The sequence below is a fragment of the Lynx rufus genome, unplaced genomic scaffold (genome assembly GCF_022079265.1).
Source record: "Lynx rufus isolate CCGP_SWC_20201006 ecotype Redwood Valley unplaced genomic scaffold, mLynRuf1.p SCAF_5, whole genome shotgun sequence".
Taxonomy (NCBI): Eukaryota; Metazoa; Chordata; class Mammalia; order Carnivora; family Felidae; genus Lynx; species Lynx rufus.
Genome location: NW_025814867.1, coordinates 44,324,926 through 44,344,107, shown reverse-complemented (window position 1 = coordinate 44,344,107; position 19,182 = coordinate 44,324,926). Strand labels below are relative to the sequence as shown.

The window sequence follows — 19,182 nt, the reverse complement described above, 5'->3', positions numbered from 1 at the left end:
AGGCCCTTCTACCAGCCCTTAGGCCCCTTGAAGACCTACACGTTACTTTAATTCACTTTATAAATGAGAAAAATGAGGCTCAAAGAAGTTAAGTGACCAGCTCAAGGTCATACTGCTAATAAATCATAATCACACACTCAGGATTGGGTTCTTTCCAACAATTTATATTGCCAACTTTTATTGGCACCTACTTTTATTCATGCTCTTTAATTTCTGATAAATGTGTTGTTTTGCTTCCCACTAGGGGAAACCCACACCAGAGAAGTGATTTCCATATTCAGGAAGAAAAATCTCAGATCAGATAGGCAGATATTGACCTCAAAGTATGGATGAGGAATCCGGAACCTTGGGATACAGGGACCACATAGGGAGAAGTGAAGACAATTCCCTAGAACAGGCACTGTTGCTCATACCTGCTTTCCTGAATGGCTTGGCATGGTGATGGGTTTGCAAGTAGAGAGTGAGCAGATCCAGGTTTTATAAACATATACCATTTTGGGGGTCTTTGAAAAAAATTCAAAATTAAGAAGAGAGGATTAGAAAACTCATATAGTGAGAGGTCCTGAAGCTTAAGTCTCATTAGTTTTACTTCCACTTACAACATAGCATATTTCAAGTAAATTTCTATTTTTCCAACAGAATTCTTAAACTTATGAAGAAATTTAATATGTGACAAAAGAAGCATTACAAACCAACTGGGATGGAAGGATTACCCAATAAACGGTTAACTTGCTTAGAAGTTCTCTGGATTTTCAAAAGTTGAGCATTAAGAGAAAAAGCATCCATTGTCACCTTTGTTCCTTCAGAAATGAGGACTGCTTCATTGCAAGGAACTAAAATTAATAGTTACAACACCTGTAACAATTGTTCCCAGATAGGGAGTTAAAGGAGAATAAAATTCCGGGGCTCGATGGAGGTGCCCTACTGCTGATGAGGATTTAAATCATATAGCCTTCTCTGCAGTTTTCAGAATCGGGGTTCATCGACACTGGACAGGATGATCGAGGAAGAGCTGAGATCCTAATGCTAGGCAACCACTTAGGAAAGGGCAGGTGGGCCAAGAAGAAGGAAGTTAGTCTCAAATAAGTCCTGCTGGTGGGATCCCTGGGATAGGTAGATAGATCAGTCTGCAACTACATTTAGGAAGGCAGAAGTTGACCTCAGGGTGACCCGGCAGGGGCCTGGTGGGTGAGCCATAGCATAGCATCAAGGTAGTGAGTGAATGAATAAATAAATAAATTACATAAGAGGTGACAAACCAGACAAGCTAGTTGTTGACATCAGAGGCTCTGACAACACGTAAGAGAAATCTAACCCCAGAGATTGGGGTTCAGAGTAAGAACTTCAGCTCCAGGCTCAGAGAATGGATGAACCTCAGTTCTAAAACCCAAAAGGTAGAGTAGGATACTGACATTCTTGTTCTGGGGCACAAGGTGGGGGCTTGGTCAGGAGGGATAAAAAGGCAACTTGCTAGAACTGAGACAATATCTGAGCCAGATGAACAGAAATGCCAACTTCCCATCTGAGCTACTGGCTTAACATATTCCCTTTTACTAGAATTAAGGTTATTTCCTGGGCCTAGAGCTTGGCTGGCTCTTCAGATGGAAGCTGTGCGGCCTCAGCTGTAAAGGATCAAGGAGGCTGCGGTACAGTGTCAATCAGGCTTTTCAATGCTCATCTGTGGATAACAATTTTTTTTAAGAGAGAGGGAGAGCAGGAGCTGGGGACAGGGGCAGAGAGGCAAAGGGAGAGAGAGAGAATCTCAAGCAGGCTCCAAACTCAGCACACAGTCTGATGCGGTTCTCGATCCCATGACCCTGGAATTGTGACCTGAGCCAAAATCAAGAGTTGGACACTCAACTGACTGAGCCACCCAGGGGCCCCTATGGGTAATTTTTATAGTAAACTACAAACACAGCAAATCACTTAAGTCAGGAGATGAAATAAATGTACTTGGAACAGTGTTTAAAGTCCCTTGTTTTCAGTGCTACCCATAGGAGTCAAAACTTTAAATAAGAAAGTTTAAGTACAGCAAGAAGCTTCAGAGCAACTAAATCTATTGCATCAAGGATAATAAACACCTGAAAGTATTTATTATAAACTTACCATGTGTCTGGGCCTGAGGGTATGTATGGATAAGCCAAGTCACACATATTCCCAGTTCCTATTGCCAAGGCCATCATATTGATTCAAAGGCAGTCAGCCAATCTACAGATTGTCCAATGACATCAGCTCTCACAGCTGAGTCAATTAAATTCTTGTTTGGAGACAAAGATAACACAGAGGACAGGAATGTAGGCACAGAAGCCAGATTGCCTAGGTACAAATCCTGATTCCACTACTTACTGGGTATGTAAAACTGGGCAGTTTACTTAATCTCATAGTGCCTCAGTTTCCTTAGATGTCAAATGGAGAGAATTATACAACCCATACTTAGGATTGTTGTAAATGTTACATTCTCTTATTCACGTAAAGTACTTAGAATAATGGAAAGCATATAATAAGCATTCAATGAGTATTAGCTGTTCATATTCAATATATTATTATCATTAATTATTACTAGCCTTGTGAATTCCAATTGGGAAATATAGAGAGACAAAACCGGTTATCAGTGTGGGCAGAAAATTCACGGTGTCATGACGTAAGGTTGGGTCATGGCAAAGCAATGTTGCACGCATACCTCAGCTACGGCAGGACAAACTGTAAGAAGGCAGGGCAGCCTGCTAGCAGAGAAAGGGAGGAGACACAAAGAGCTAGAGGGCTTGAGAAAGAGAGAGAGAGATCCTGGAGCTCCTGGGAGTTGGGGAGTGGCCCATCTTGAGTACTTTTGTTCGCAACGTACAGCAGATCTGGCCCTTGACTCAGTACAATAAACCCCATTTTCCTGAGGGCCTCCTTGCAGCCCAAAAGCATAACTAGAACAGAACCCACAGACTGGATGAGACATAATGCTTGGGCTCAGAGAGTTCTCTGTCAGGTTTATAAACTGGGAATTCCAAAGCAGAAATGTATTTTTAACAATGAAGACTTTCAACATACATTATGGTAACCAGTTGAACAGTCCTTTTATCTATTGAGAGTGGTGAGCTAATGACATAATTAAGAAGGGCTTCCCATGGGGCGCCTGGGTGGCTCAGTCGGTTGAGCGGCCGACTTCGGCTCAGGTCATGATCTCGCGGTCCGTGAGTTCGAGCCCCGCGTCGGGCTCTGTGCTGACAGCTCAGAGCCTGGAGCCTGTTTCAGATTCTGTGTCTCCCTCTCTCTGACCCTCCCCTGTTCATGCTCTGTCTCTCCCTGTCTCAAAAATAAATAAAAAATGTTAAAAAAAAAATTAAAAAAAAAAAAAAAGAAGGGCTTCCCGGAGGAGGTGATTCCAGGGTTGCATCATAAACTATTGGCAGGAGGGCGTGGGTAAGAAGTCACAAGAATTCAGACAGCAAAAGGAGAGACCCCAAGGCCAGAAACAGCCTATTGTGCACACTGAAGTGCAGGCCAGCCTCCTGGGCTACAAAGGGCTAGGAGGGCAGCAGGTGGCCAAAATGGATTTGGGAAATAGGGTAGAATTTCCTTCAACAAATATTTACTGATCATCCACCATGAGCCAGGCACCACCAAGGAAAGTGAACATAGAGCTGCGAGCAACAGTGGCAAGATTCCTAGCGTCTCGAAGCTTGCGGTTCAGTGGGAAAGGCAAGCAGCACTAAGTAAACAGAAAAAGAGCAAATTTTAAATAGAAATGAGAACTTCTTAGTAAAAGGAAAACAGGATATGGGAATAGGGAGTCATGTGGTAACATGGGGGGCGGGGAGGCTCTGTTAGATGGTTAGCTAGAAGAGGAGATGACAGTTGAGCAGAGACCTGAATAAAGGGATGAGGAGGCTGGTGGGAGCTTCCGGAGGTAGATTTAGATGAAAGATCATCTAGGCCTGAAATAGGGTGGAGCCAGGGAGACGGAGGCAAGGAAATGGTTCTTAAACTTTTAGGAGATAAACTTTTCAGGCCTTAGCTATTGTGCATGAGAGAAAAGGGAAGGACAAAGAGTAACTCCTCAATGTCTAGCTGAGGGAGATAACAAGGAAGACAGTGGTGCCACAAACTGAGACACAACACAGGAGGAAGAGTAAGTTGAGGAAAGATGAGTGGTCTTTCAGAACGATGGGTTTATAGTGCACTCTCTTAGATGCCTGTGTCCCCAGTAGGGGGACTCTGGAGCTGAAGCAGAGGCCTGGTGTGGAGATTTGGACTTTGGAATGAACGCCATGTGGGTGGTCAGTGAAGCCAATAGCATCACTGAGATTGCCTTAGTCAGCCAATATTCAGTGAGCACTTATTAAGTGCCAGGCTATGTGGCAAGTCTTGAAGGAACTTTCTTTTTTTTAATTTTTTTTTTCAACGTTTTATTTATTTTTGGGACAGAGAGAGACAGAGCATGAACGGGGGAGGGGCAGAGAGAGAGGGAGACACAGAATCGGAAACAGGCTCCAGGCTCTGAGCCATCAGCCCAGAGCCCGACGCGGGGCTCGAACTCGCGGACCGCGAGATCGTGACCTGGCTGAAGTCGGACGCTTAACCGACTGCGCCACCCAGGCGCCCCGAAGGAACTTTCTTTTTAGTGAGGACATGAAAAACAAAAAAGTCCAAACAAGAAAAATGATTTAAAGTACTGATGATAGGAGCTATGAAGAAGTTAAAATAAAGTCATAGGATAAAGACTAAAGGAGTTGGGGGGCAGGGGGCAGTGGTGGCCAAGAGGGTCCTTTGTGAGGACATGATGCTTGAACTGAAAACTGAATAGGGACACTATCCTGTGAAAAGCTGGATGAAGACCCTTTGAAGCAAAAGAAATTACAAGTCTTCAGGTCTTGAGATGGGAGTAGACGTAGTGTGTCTGAAGGACAGGTGAAAGGTCAGAGTGGCTGGGACAGAGTGAGTGAGCCAGACAGGAAGGAGATTGGGTTTTATCCCGGGGGAATGTGTAGAGAAAGAAAAGAAGGCTGAGGAAAGAAGATTCCTAAAAAACACCAGCCTGAAAGACAAAGGGTATGAGGTGCTACCTAGCGTAGGCCAGGAGAGAGTAGACTTTTGAGGAGCAAGTGACAAATTCTCCAGCAGCAGGATGCCTGGGTGGCTCAGTCAGTTGAGTGTGTGACTCTTGATTTCAGCTCAGGTCACGATCCCAGAGTCTTCGGATCAGGCTGCATGCTGAATGTGGAGCCTGCTTGGGATTCTCTCTCTCTCTTCCTCTGCCCTTCTCCCCTACTTGCACTTCCTCTCTTTCCCCATTAAAAAAAAAAAAAATTCTCCAGTGGCAATGAACACATTACTTTCATGTTCATAATACAGAATATCTATTTTGTGAAGGATAAAACAAAAGGATCATTCAACTCCACCCACAGCCCACTTGTAAGCTAACGGCTCCAAAAGCCCATTAGTCCTGTCACAGTTTCTTCAGTTTCCTTTTCCAACATACTGGCTTCAGTTGACATGGTGATGTATAAATTTTTTTAATGTTTATTTATTTTTGAGAGAGAGAGAAAGAGTATAAGCAGGGGAGGGGCAGAGAGAAAGGGGGACACAGTATCCGAAGCAGGCTCCAGACTCTGAGCTGTCAGCACAGAGTCCAATGTAGGGCTAGAACTCACGAACTGTGAGATCATGACCTGAGCCAAAGATAGATGCTTAACCGATTGAGCCATCCAGGCGCCCCTACATGGTGATGTATATGTCAGCACGGAATCAATGTCCACAGGACTATTTTAAGATAGGTGCAAAAAAGTATTGCAGCTTATATGCAATTGCTGTGCAGCTGGGAAAACGGAAGTGCACAGAAGTTAAATGGCTTTTCCAAGTGACTGCAGGCCTAAGCTAAAAATAGCATCCCTGTCTACTTAGTCCAAGGTTACTTTTCAATTTGCATCCAGCTTGTGCCTCCATTGAAGAAAGCTATCCTTAGAAGTTTTATGGATTTCCAAACCACAGTGATAGACTGGGATGATTAACTGCCTCTCTTGATCCACAGGCACAACACTTCGTTTGGACGTCTGGGATGGATGGAAGGAATTTCTGATGGGTTGTCTTCTGGGACAAAAACTTAAAGTCCAACGCTATTTATCAAATGAAGGACCAGTACTCAAGTATGGAGATAAGACAAATGCTAAATTAAGTAATTTTTACTGAACTTCCATAGGACCTTGAGCCATCAATTCACTCTACAGCTGGAGTGCCGCACCATGCCAATTCCACTTAGCATGAATTAACCTGAAATTATTATTGAGATACTTGCTGGAAAAAGATAGCAGGGATGTCACCAAGGCTGACTGCCTTTGGTGATGGATTGCAATTCAGGTAGACTTTCCTCAGGAAACACTAACTATTTAAATAAGTGATGTCAGTTTGGTTTGGAAATCAGACTTTTAACAGCACTTTGAAAGCCCGTCAGAGTAAGTACCTTGCCACCCTCATATTCAATTATCCTAAAAAGCACTGATTGCTAACTGATTGGCTGCCTCTCCCTAAGCTCCCAAGGAATTTTTCAAACTGCTTTTAATACAAGCCTTCATACTTCTGCCATACATGAACACGTGTGACTGGGGCAGTGGATGGTAGGCTCAGAGAAGCAGGTGATCATTTTAATGTATCTCTGCAGTCAGCAGCTTCTCATACATGTAAGTTGCATTACTCTTTAGGTTTTAATTCGATGGTATTTTAGGACAGGGACCCCTCCTGGTGATTCAGTCATGCTTTACAGAAGCCCACACACCCAGCAAGAGCTCTAAGGGCTCTAAGAAGTGACAGAATAGAAAACAGCTTCTGCGATTGTATATAATATTCAATATTCTGAATTAATTTCTATTTAGAGATAGTGATACTTCCCTTTTTTCATGTTCTAAATCCGAAGAAATGGCTGTATTGCATTGTTACTTTAATAGTGCATATTCATTGAGTACTTTGTAACAAGACACTGTGTTACATGTATTACCTAATTTTGTACTTAGAACAATTCTATGAGGTAGATACTCTTTTATCACCAATGTCACACAGCTAGCCAGGGCACAACTAGATACCGAATCCTAACAATTTAATTCTAATGCTCAGATGCTTAACCATTCCACTTGACTTAATCCTTAAGTAAAATCTGAGGAGGGTGAGCAGTGGGGGGTGTGGCTGTGTGCCTGCTTTAGACCCTGCCCCCAATGTACATCCATGCGCATGGCTCAGCTGACCCGGCTGGGCCCACAGGCTCACTCAGTTCCAGGCCTTATCGGCTCTGGTGATGGGTTCCCAGACTGCAATCTCCCTGCCCACACTATCTGTAGTTCTCATCACACACACACACACACACACACACACACACACACACACACACAGGAACCGGATGGACAAAGGCACACAGGAGAGGAGGGGAAAAAGAGAAAAAAAGACCTATCAGCTCAGAGAATATATATGGTCAGGCTAAAAAGCTCCTTTTATTCTGTCACCCAATCAGCAATCATCTATTGAGCATATACCACACATGATCCTAGGAATATACCAATAAACAAGATAAGGTCCCTGCCTTCAACCTCACAATCCAGTAAAGGAAACAAAAAAACAAGTAACAGTGTGCGTTGGTGGTATAGTGGTGAGCATAGCTGCCTTCCAAGAAACAAGTCACCAATTCCTGGAGAAGCAGAATTGCAAAATGATTAGGGACACAAACTCCAAGGCCCTTCTGCCTAGGTTCATAGCCCTACTCCCCAAGTGTTTAGTGTGTAAACTTGGGCAAGTTATACAGTCATCCTGTACTTGTTTCTTCCTTGAGGAAAATGGAGTAATAATTGCATCTGTCTCACAGAACTGTTTCAGAGATTGTGTGACTAAATCATCGGAATTTAGAGGGCTGGTTGGCACATGGAAAGCGGGACATAATTGCTACGTGCTGTTGCTGTCACCATTCAGTATGAAAGTGTCATGGCATGGATACAGTCATGATCCATGATATTGGATTGGGAATGTATACAGTGGGCAACTAACTAGACTTAGGGGATCAGGTAAAGCATCCTGAGAAACGCAACTGAGGTCTGAAGGGCTGATACTTAGGCAAATGGAAGGGAGGGGAAAAAAAAAGATATTCCAAAATTGATGGAACCACATGAACAAAGTCCCAGGGGGCAAGAGAATAGCTTCAAAGAACTGAAACAAGTTCCACATGGTAGGTCATGAAGTGAGAGGGAGCTAGTGGCCGGAGGCTAGAAGGATAAGGAGAGGTCAGCTCTTGCAGGCACCTGTAGGAATGTGAAGGAACTTGGGCTTTATCTTTTAAGTGCTGGGAAGACATTGAAGGTAGAGAAAAGCCATGATGAGACCTGCATTTTAGAACATTGCTCCGGTTGCAGTGTGAGGAATAGAGGCAGGCAGGGGACAGGGAGATAGTCAAGAGGTAACAGTGGCCTGAACGAAGCTTATGACAGCAGAGGTGTGGCTAAGAAAACTTGACTGTGAAAAGATACATTTAGAAGATAGAATCAGTTAGTCTAGGTAACAATATGAAAGCAAAGGCCAGTTAGTCCATCCAAGAGGGACTCTTCTCCCCAAAATAAGAAAACTGATCACATTCAGAGATGCTGATTTGCGCTAATGAATTTTGGGGAAAAAAAAATGATGTGTGAACCAAAATGCCACTGTATTAAGGCATAACTCTAATTAGTTATAATCGAACTGTGGGTCCTGGAGACGCACATATTCTGAGAAGGTCATCTCCTTGTACAGGAAAATTACACAGGAAGCCACATACACATCAAAAGATGGTGTGGTGAGCATGTAATCAGAGACAGGAGGGTCAGTTGGTTTTGGATGTAGGTGGTTTTGGATGATGCCAGGCAAGCTTGCCTCCATCTCTATAATGGGGTCCGATAGCCCTGCCCAAGTATATCCTGGACAATACTTAGTGGACTCTGTCTAGGTTTGCCTCCCTAATTCTTATTTCTCTGAACAGCCCCCACCAGTCATTCAACTTATGCTTTATGGGGAGGGATAGTAGGAAGGCCAGTGTGGCTCTAGGACAGTGACAGGGAAGGGGGTTGTGGAAAGTGGGGCAGGAAAGCGGGTCACGGGCCTGATTGTAAGAGGCCTTGTAGGTCAAGGTGAGGAGTTAGGATTTCAATTGCAATGGCATGCTATTGGAAGGTTCGGAACAGAGGATAAACTATCTCCTGTTTCGGAAATAAAAAGGTCACTGAGCGCTGTGTGAGGAAAAGCCCGTAGGGAAATACAAGGAGGTGGGAGACAGTTAGGAGACTATGGCACTGGTGCTGGTGGGAGTGCAATGTAGTGGTTTAGATCTGAATAGCAGTAGAGACTTTGAGAAGCCAGAAAATAAGGGCTGATGGTAGAAAAGACAAAACAAACATAGAAATCCATATTTCTAAAATGTGCTGGATTTCTTCCAGTACTTTCCCAATTAACATAAAGGTTACTGTTTTCACTGGGACTTTGAGTTTCATAAAAAAGAAAACCACTCCAAGGAGCCCACTTTGAATCATTTGCCTGTGCATAATGGGATAATCTATACAGGCAGGATCTGTGCAGTTTAAGCTATATATTACCATACACTTTTCCTGAGAACATTCTATGTAAAAGTTAAGAAGAAATAAATATCTTAACTAGTGTGTTTTGTAACTACATTATCAGTTTGCTGACTTACTAAACACCCACTCCCACTTGTTTCATTCATTCAGGTATCAGAAAAAGGTAGCCCTGTTCATCGCCGCCTTCTATGGGTACATCGAGCTCACTGAATGGGCCCTGAAGCAGGGCGTGCGGCCCGATGAGGCTGTTGGTGTTCACCCCTATCGAGCATGGTGCCATGAAGCCCTTCATGCAGATGTCTCTAAATGCCCCATTCATGCAGCTGCAGAAGCGGGCCAACTGTTGATTCTGAAGGCCTTTGTCAACTGCAGCGTGCTGTGCCTGGAATGTAAAAACGCAGCGGGGCAAATCCCCCTGACCATCGCATTTAAACACAAGCATAAAGACTGTGTATTGTATTTATTGAGCAAAATGTGGTCCACGGTTTCTTTTCCGAAAATATCAGTTCCCATGAGGATTTATATTAAAATAAAACAATGGGTCCTCAAAGCTCAGAGTCACAACCTTAATAAAAGCCAGCTTTGCGGCGCAAGGGTCCTTGGGGCAAAAGTTGGAGACACTGTGATGGTGGATGGTTTCACCACACCACAAATGACCTCCAAGGGCTGGCATAAGGCTCAGAACAAGGACTCACAAAGCACTGTGGGTAAGCTACCACCTCTCAAGGAAGAAACTGCAAGCAAGAAACCTGTCAATCCTTTGGCAATTTCACAGCAGATCACAAGACGACAAACCTTGAAATTACCTCCACCGGTAGATGCAAATACGTTCTTTAAATTACAAAGACAGCAACAACAAAATCAGAAAAAAATTACTGCTGCAGCTAAGAAAAAAGAAAAGTTCATAAAAAATACATATCTCCCCCAAATCCCCCTCCCTCCAGTTTCAAGAGTGGGCTATTCACACCCATCTTTTTACTATGCAACACCCAGTGCTGACTTTTTACTCAAATCGTCCTTTGCGTGCTTCTCAGAGCACAGTGGTAAGACTCCAAGGGAGAACGCCATCTACTGCTTAGCCGTGGCCAGGTAACGTTTTCTCTTTAAATACATAAGGACAAACCTTTAATAGGGCCGCTCTAGGGCAGGAAGTGGTCCATGAAGTCCTACCATGCCATATAATGTAATACAGGTTGTACGAATGCATCAGTATCCAGCTTCAAGGACCTCATCCTAGCCTTGTGTCTAGGACAAAATGAACTGATTTTACTGGCCAATCCAATCTGTGTAGTATCTGTGTAGTAAAAATCATTTTACTCCTCAGGCTTTCGGAAAGAAAAGAGACAGTAGAAAGAGTTGTATCAAATAACAAGGTCTGGGGCACCTGGGTGGCTCCGTTGGTTGAGTGTCCAACTCTTAATTTTGTCTCAGGTCATGATCCCAGGGAGTGAGCCCTGCATTGGGCTCCGCCCTGAGCATGGAGCCTGCTTGAGGTTCTCTCTCTGTCTCTCTCTCTCTCTGTCTCTCTCTCTCTGTCTCTCTCTCATTCTCTCTCTCTCCTTCCCTCTATCCCATCCCCCACTCACATGTTCTTTCTCTCTAAAAATAAAATAAAAATAACAAGGCCCCTTGACTCTTTTTTTAACTAATAAGAAATTGTTAATAATTAAAGGGAGAAGGGAGAGACTTGAAATGGGGGAGAGACACATCAAAAGTGTCATGGAAGACTGGATGGTAATGAAAATGGAAGGAAAGAAAGGAACAAGTGAATAACAGACTGAACCATAAAGACTTCAGCTGACTTACTGGGCAAGATATATTGGTTGGGAAAGATCTATATTGGACAGGGTGATAGAGTTGACATTAATATTTAAGGTCAGCTTAAAAAGTAATCCATTGTCACATTTAAAGACAAAAACCAGTGTATCAGGAGTGGACTTTTCAGGCACATTCATTTCATAAGATAAAATTTGACATATTGGTCATCAGATTTCACTGAAAACACAACTCTGATCAGATCTCAGGTCCCATCCATTACTTATGTGTTTTTTTGCGTTCTAATATTACAGTAGAATATAGATTTATGAGTGGTTTTCCCCCTTACTCAATATAATGAAAAGGAAAGAAAAAAAACAAGGCTAGATTGTTTCCGTTGCCTTTCAGTATTTGTCTTTATTTCCACTCTACTTTATTTCAGTTAAGCTGTTGCCACCTAGTGGTCAGAGTAATTGGGCTATAAAACTGGCAAAATTTGGAACAGCACAATGAAACTAACTGCTTAACAACTTTAATTTTCATAATTCGTGAGCTATCTCTGACTAGAATGTATAAGAGATAACCTAAAATCCTAGAAAAATACCGAAGAAAATTATTAATTGAAAACATTGGGGTGCCTGGGTGGCTCAGTTGGGTAAGCATCAGACTCTTGATTTCGGCTTGGGTCATGAACTCATGGTTGGTGAGCTCAAGCCCCACATTGGGCTCTTTGCTGACAGTGAGGAGTCTGCTTGGGATTCTCTCTCCTTCTCTCTCTGCTCCTCCCCTGTGCATGCATGTGCGCAAGAGCGCTCTCTCTCTCTCAAAATAAATAAACATTAAAAAATTATATAGTTATCTTAAAATCATGCTGTAAACATAAGAAAGGAAGCACTGATTAGTTTTATCAATAGATGTACATTAGAAATCAAAAGATGCGCTTTTAAAACATTCTTAAGTGCTTATTATGTCCCAGTGAAGTGCTAGGCAGAATGCAAACATGCAAAGGTAAAGCAAGGAGTTAATCCAGAACATTAATGATGAATGAGGCAAACTTGGATGGAGTTCAAATATTTGAAATACTAAGGTAATTTTATGCAAGATTGCTTCTGATAGAATTGGTAGAAGCCCTTTAAATTTCAAGAACTTTGCCAGACAAAAAGGGTGGTGGTAAAGAAAAGGAGCCAGGTACAGGTGCCAACATGGTCAAGGGCACTGCTTTATGAAAGGGTAAGAGAGAAATTTAGTTTTCAAAGAAGTCAGCAGATCTGCAAAAGGCATTTTAGGGGACAGGGAGAAACCGGCTGAAGATGAAACTAGCAAGGTAGACTGCACCTGCATGGAGAAGCGTCTTGGGTGCCCAAGTGGAGAGTGTGCTTCTTGTTAGGAAGTAGGTAGGAAGATCACGGAAGTTCTTTTTTTTTTTTTTTTTTTTTAATCAGACAAGTCACATAATCAGTTTGTGTTTATTCTGGAAGATGTATCTGGTGGAGATGCGTGTTAGAGTCACTGGGAAGAAGTCTTATTGAAGCTGTGGAAGGCCTACAGTAGAGTTAGGAGGCTTCAATAAAGGAAGCAAAGAATGATAAAGACCTGGACTAGAGCAGAAATAGTAGGGAAGAGGAGAAAAGCCAAATATGACAGATACTTCTGAGGAACAATCTGCAAACTTTGATTGGAAATTAGATGTAGAAGTAGAGAGAGAAGGAGGAATTGAGTTTTATTTCTAGAGTTAGACATGGTGAGGAGATAGCAAAGTCACTGTGTTATTAGAGCAAGGATACTGAAGGGGGCAGGTTTAGAAAGAAGATAAAAGACATGGAAATTGGAAGTGTCAGTCAGGATTTAGGAGTCATGGATATGTGAGTTGAAGCAATTAGTAAATAAGGCCTCCCAAGATGAGGGTGCAGAGAGAGAGGAAGACAAAAAGGACAGAACCTCAGAGGACCCCTCTAAAGTAAATCACATTTGGGATGCCTGGGTGGCTCAGGTGGTTAAGCATCTGACTCTTGGTTTCGGCTCAGGTCACGATCTCATGTTTTTGTGGGTTCAAGCCCCGTGTCCAGCTCCATGCTGAGATGCGGAGCCTGCTTAGGATTTTCTGTCTCCCTCTCTTGCTGCCCCTCCCCCACTTGCACTATGTCTGTCTTTCTCAAAATAGATAAGTAAACTTAAAAAAAATAAAGTAAATCACATCTATATCCTACAAAGTAGGAGTAATGATATTCAAATCTACAAGTCCTTATTAGCATATAGTCAGGGAATAGCTACTATAAAACATTAAATTTCACTGCATTTCAGTTAAAGCCTATTTAATATCATTTTTTTGAATTAAAAACATTTTTTTTTATTTTAGAGAGAGTGTACAAGCAGGGGAGAGAGGCAGAGGGAGAGAGAGAGAATCTTAAGCAGACTGCACACTCAGCGCGGAGCCTGATACAGGACTGAACCCTTGACACTGAGATCATGACCTGAGCCAAAATCAAGAGTCTGACACTTAACTGACTGAGCCCACCCAGGCTCCCCAAGGCTATTTAATATCTTATCAATGAAAAATAACATGTTTCTGTTGTGGAGGAAAAGGAAGAGAAGGGAGACACCAGAGAATATATCATCTATATAAGGATGTCTGGGGATACAGAAAAAGGTTCAAGCTAGAGAATTCTGTATGACATTGATTGGTTTTCTGATTCTAGGTGTGAGTGCTAAATTTCTAGTATTGCTTGGGAAAATAACACTTCCACTGCTTCACAAGGAACCAGTTTCAGAAAGATTCCAACTTTCTATTTTATAACCTATCTGTGTGAGAAGATAAACTAGCCACAGTTACAAAATGAACCTTAAGATTTCTATCATTTCAGCAACAAACAGGGACAAGATTGGACTTCCTTACATTTTTTTTTTTTGTCTTGTTTTCTTGCAGTGCCTTTAAAGAGAAACGATGGCTTCAGCAGTTAGGAATAGCAAGAGTTCTAGCCAAAAAGAGCATTTCTAACCTGACCACACAAGGAGGCCTGACAGCATGTGAAAATCCTCCAGAAATTGTGCTTTGAAGAGTCATGACAACCTCAGTTTGGGCAAAGACCTGATCAAACAGAACCTTCAGTTCTAATGTTAACATTTCAAGTAATTAATGCTATAAGTTCTAATAATAGTTCTAATGCTACACAACTATCAACAGGATATTTAATATCTAACACCAGGTTTTCTTGAATTCCATCACTGGCAGTGAACATTCCAGGCATGTGTTTTGCATAGTTTGAGAAAGAATCTATAAGAAATGGAAGGTAGTAGTCGCCTTACAGAGTAGGAAAACTGGAAGGATGGGAACCAAGAATGGGGGTGATAACTTTTACAGTTTCTCTTTTTTTGTTTTCCTGGGTTTAGTTTTAATGCTTTCTTTTTTTTTTAAACCATATTAATGTAGAACATAATAAAAATAAATTCATTTTAAAAGTAGGACGGTTACAAACATCCTCCTACAAAAGTCAAGTTCTGGTCTTAGATATCTTTTGAACTTCTGCTAAAACATCGCTTTCCATTAATTTTTTAAAATTGATACACACAGTGAATTGCACAAATCTTAAACATAAGATTCTATGGCTCTGACAAATATATACATCAATATAACCAATACCCCAGTCAAAATGCAAATACTTCCATTTCCCGAGAAAGTCTCTCCAAGCTCCTATAACTAAGTCCATCCTAATCCCCTATAGGCATCCACTTCTCTGATTTCTGTACCCATGCATAAAGTTTTCTAGTCAAAGAAATCATACGATTGGTCACTTCTGTTTGCTTTTGTTGCTCCGTGTAATATTTATGCTGTTGCATGTATCAATAGCATATTCTTTTCTCTCTCTCTGTAGTGATATTCTTTTTCATTTCCTGGTATTGGTAACTTTTGCTTTCTCTACTTTTCTTTTTTGTCATACAGAGTCTTGCTGATGACTTACTGTTATTAAACATAAATGCTTTTTATCAATTTTAATAGTTTAGTTTTTACAGTGAACTATTCCTTTTAATTCTTTCTATTGTATATTTGTGTTCTAATTTGTTTCTTTTTTTTTTTTTTTTACAGTTTTTACTTCTTTGATTAAAATTTTCATCTGTCATCCAATGTTTTGGACATATTATTCATAGTTATTTTGGAGTCCAGGTCTAATAACTCCAATATCTCTACTTCCTTCATTCAGATCTTTCTTTGACTTTTCTTTATTACCTAGTATATTCCATTGTATGGATACACCATAATTTATCTGTTCAGCTGTATGTGTATTTGGGTTGCCTATAGTTCTGTGTTATTGTGAATAAAACTACTATGAATATTATTGTAAAGGTCTTTTCCTGGACATAAGCTTTCATTTTTCTTGGGCAAATACCTAGGAGTGGAATTATTGGATAATATATTGGATAAATGTATATTTAACATTATAAGAAATTGCATAACAGTTCTCCAAAGTGGTTTTATGATTTTATACTCCCATTAACAATGTACAAATGTTCTCATTGTTTCACATACTTGTCAAAATTTGGTGTCATCCGTGTTTTTGATTTTGTTATTCTAGTGGGTTTGAAATGACATTTCATTATGGCATTAATTTACATTTCCTTGATGACTAATGATACTGCAGGCTTTTTCATGTGCTTATTGGTCATTTGTATATCTTTTGTGAAGTATCAACTCAAGAGTTTTGCCCATCCGAAATATTGGGTTGTCTTTTAATTATTAGTTTATTGGAGATTTTTACATACTCATGATACAAATTCTCTGAATGATACAAATACATACAGATATATGTATTGCAAATATTTTTTCACAGGCTGTGGCTCACTTTTTCATTTTATTAATGGTGCCTTTTGACGAATGAAAGTTTTTAACTTTGATGAAGTACAATTTATCATTTTTTTTCTTTTATGGCTAACGTCTTCCATTTTCTCTTTAAGAATCCTCTGCCTATCTCAAAGTTGTGAAGATATTCTCGTATGTTTTCTTCTAGAGGTTTCATAGTTTTCGTTTTTACGTTAGGTCTATAGTCCATCTTGAATTATGTTTGTGTGTGTAATATGACGTGAGCATCAGGATTCATTTTTCCCCCTGTTTATCAAATTGCTGTAGCACCAGTTGTTGAAAAAACCATCTTTTCTCTCATTGAATTACCTTGGTATCTTTGTCAAATATCAGTTTACAATACTTATGGATCTATTTCCAGACTCTCTATTTTGTTCCATTGATCTACTTACTTATAATTATACTATACCACACTGTCTTAATTACTATAGTTTTATAGTGGGCTTTGAAATCAGGTAGTATGACTATTCCAGCTTTGTTCTTCTTTTTCCAAGTTTGTTTTGGCTTTTCTTAGTCCTTTCATTTCCATATAGATATTTTTTTATTTTTTTAACATTTATTTATAAAATAAATGTCTCTAAAGAGATACAGAGCGAGAAAGAGCATGAGTGGGGAAGGGGCGGGGAATGGGGGGGTGGGACACAGAATTGGAAGCAGGCTCCAGGCTCCGAGCTGTCAGCACAGAGCCCAACATGGGGCTCAAACCCACAGACTGCAAGATCATGACCTGAGCCGAAGTTGGACGCTCAACTGACTGAGCCACCCATGTGCCCCTTTCCATATAGATTTTTAAATAAACTTGTCATTCTCTATAAAAAAACCTGTTGGGATTTTGGTAGGGCGCAAGTGATATCTCAATAATATCGAATCTTGCAACCCATGGTGTATTTCTCTATCCATGGTATATGTCACCATTTATTTATATCTTCCTCTATTTCTTTCATCATTTTTTTTTAGTTTTTGGTGTAAAACTTGTTAAAATTTTCTTTTTAAATTTTTAATGTTTTTATTTATTTTTGAGACAGAGAGAGACAGATCATGAGCAGGGGAGGGGCAGAGAGAGAGGGAGACACAGAATCCGAAGCAGTCTCCAGGCTCTGAGCTGTCAGCACAGAGCCTGACGCGGGGCTCGAACTCACGGACTGTGAGATCATGACCTGAGCTAAAGTCAGACGCTTAACTGACTGAGCCACCCAGGCGCCCCCCTAAAGTTCATTTTTAAAAAATATCTTTAATTTTCAAGTTAGATATTTGGAGTTGGGCCACATCGAAGATTAATGTAAAAGAAAATACAAAGATGATACCAAATAGATATAAGGCAGCATGTGTATAGGTGCTAGTTCATTGCAGAGACAAGAAGGGATAGATAGTAACTGGAAGAGGACCCAGGTTCTGGGGCACTGGTAACATTATATTTCTTGATCTGGGTAACTAGGTGTGTTCAATATGAGAAAATTCAACAAAAAGTATTTTTTATCTTTTCCATTTTATGTACCTATTTTATAATCCAATTGAAAAGGTGAACTAAAATAATTTTTAAAAAATCAAAGGAACTAATTCATGTATTTTGCGCCAGATTCAGACCCATGAGAGGGCAATCCATGTGAGTGATGGGTATGACCAGGCTCTTATCCTCTTGACAGTATGTATGCTGAACCGAACTGCAATTCCTTGCAGAAGATGATAATATTTTACATAACATTGAAACACAGCCAAGGAAATTCTGGTGCAAAGATTCTGGGGCTGGGATGTCTGAGAAGGAAAAAGGAATGTGGGGTATCTCAAGGAAAAGGAAAGTGGATGAGGTGGAGGGAAATAGAAAAATAAGGAAAGCATGCGAGAGGACAATTGATGTGAACCCTTTTTCCCTGCCAAAATCAAATGAAAAAATACTGAGTATACTTTCTTCACTTTAGCCCCGGAAGTAAAATGGCACGAAGTGACTTTAAGACTTATGTACTTACAATGTAATACAGTTGTAAAGCATTAGTATTAGCATGTATAGGCATAACCTGGGACACTTAGCCTGAATCTTATTGGAATCAGGGTTAATCAGTTAATCAGTAGAAGTTGCTACCTTCTCTGTGGGGTTCCAAATCATTTTGTTCAAACCTCAAGTATTAGCTCATCATACTCATATTGACTTCACCTAATTGTCCCCCTCAATTTATTGTCATCGTGTAGAGGGAAAGACATTGTTTTGTTCACCTCCAAACTGCCAAGGCATAGCATATGCTTGCACCTTTGAGTAATTGCTCAACAAACATTTGTTGCACCAAATGAATGGATTTTAGGATGATTATGCACACAGAATTCTCAATGATTTGGGCACATAAAATCTGCTATAAAATATAAATGCTCCAGTTTGCAAATCTTTCAGTTGTTTAACATTAATTTATTGTTTAATTTGATCATTAAAATAAATTTCTTGGGGTTCCTGAGTAGCTCAGTTGGTTAAGTGTCCAACTCTTGATTTTGGCTCAGGTCACAGTCTCACTGTTCGTGAGTTTGTGCCCTGCACTGGGCTCTGTGCTGATGGTGCAGAGCCTGCGTGGGATTCTGTCTCCCTCTCTCTCTGCCCCTCCCCAGCTTGCTTTCCATCGCTCTCTCTCAAAATAAATAAATATTTAAAAATCAATTCCTTAATGCGAACTTATTAATTCATTTAAGCATGATAACAGCCCTGTATGGCACAGAAGGGCAATCATCATTAAAACACCCGTGGAGATGACACTAAAGTAAAGGAGACAATCAAGTGAAGTCAATACAGTATAATGGGGCACCTGGGTGGCTCAGTCGGTTGAGCGTCTGACTCTTGATTTTGGCTCAAGTCAGGATTCCGGAGTTATGGGATTGAGCCCCAGCTTGTGAAATCACGCCCTATGTTGGGCTTCGTGCTGAGCATGGAACCTGCCTAAACTTCTCTCTCTCCCTCTTCCTCTGCCCCTCCACTGCTTGCATGCACACTCTCTTGCTCTCTTTCTCTCTCAAAAAAAAAAAAAAATCAAG

General features: G+C 40.9%; 1 protein-coding gene across 1 annotated transcript in view; it reads left to right on the top strand.

Annotated features, from left to right (window-relative positions):
- Positions 1 to 14,374, top strand: part of ANKUB1 (ankyrin repeat and ubiquitin domain containing 1) — a 28,739-nt gene extending 14,365 nt beyond the window's left edge. Inside the window, exons 4-6 of the mRNA XM_047098850.1 lie at positions 6,020 to 6,134; positions 9,717 to 10,655; positions 14,245 to 14,374. Of these exons, the coding sequence (XP_046954806.1) occupies positions 6,020 to 6,134; positions 9,717 to 10,655; positions 14,245 to 14,374 (1,184 nt within the window). The remainder of the gene's footprint in view (positions 1 to 6,019; positions 6,135 to 9,716; positions 10,656 to 14,244) is intronic.
- Positions 14,375 to 19,182: the final 4,808 nt, after the last annotated feature.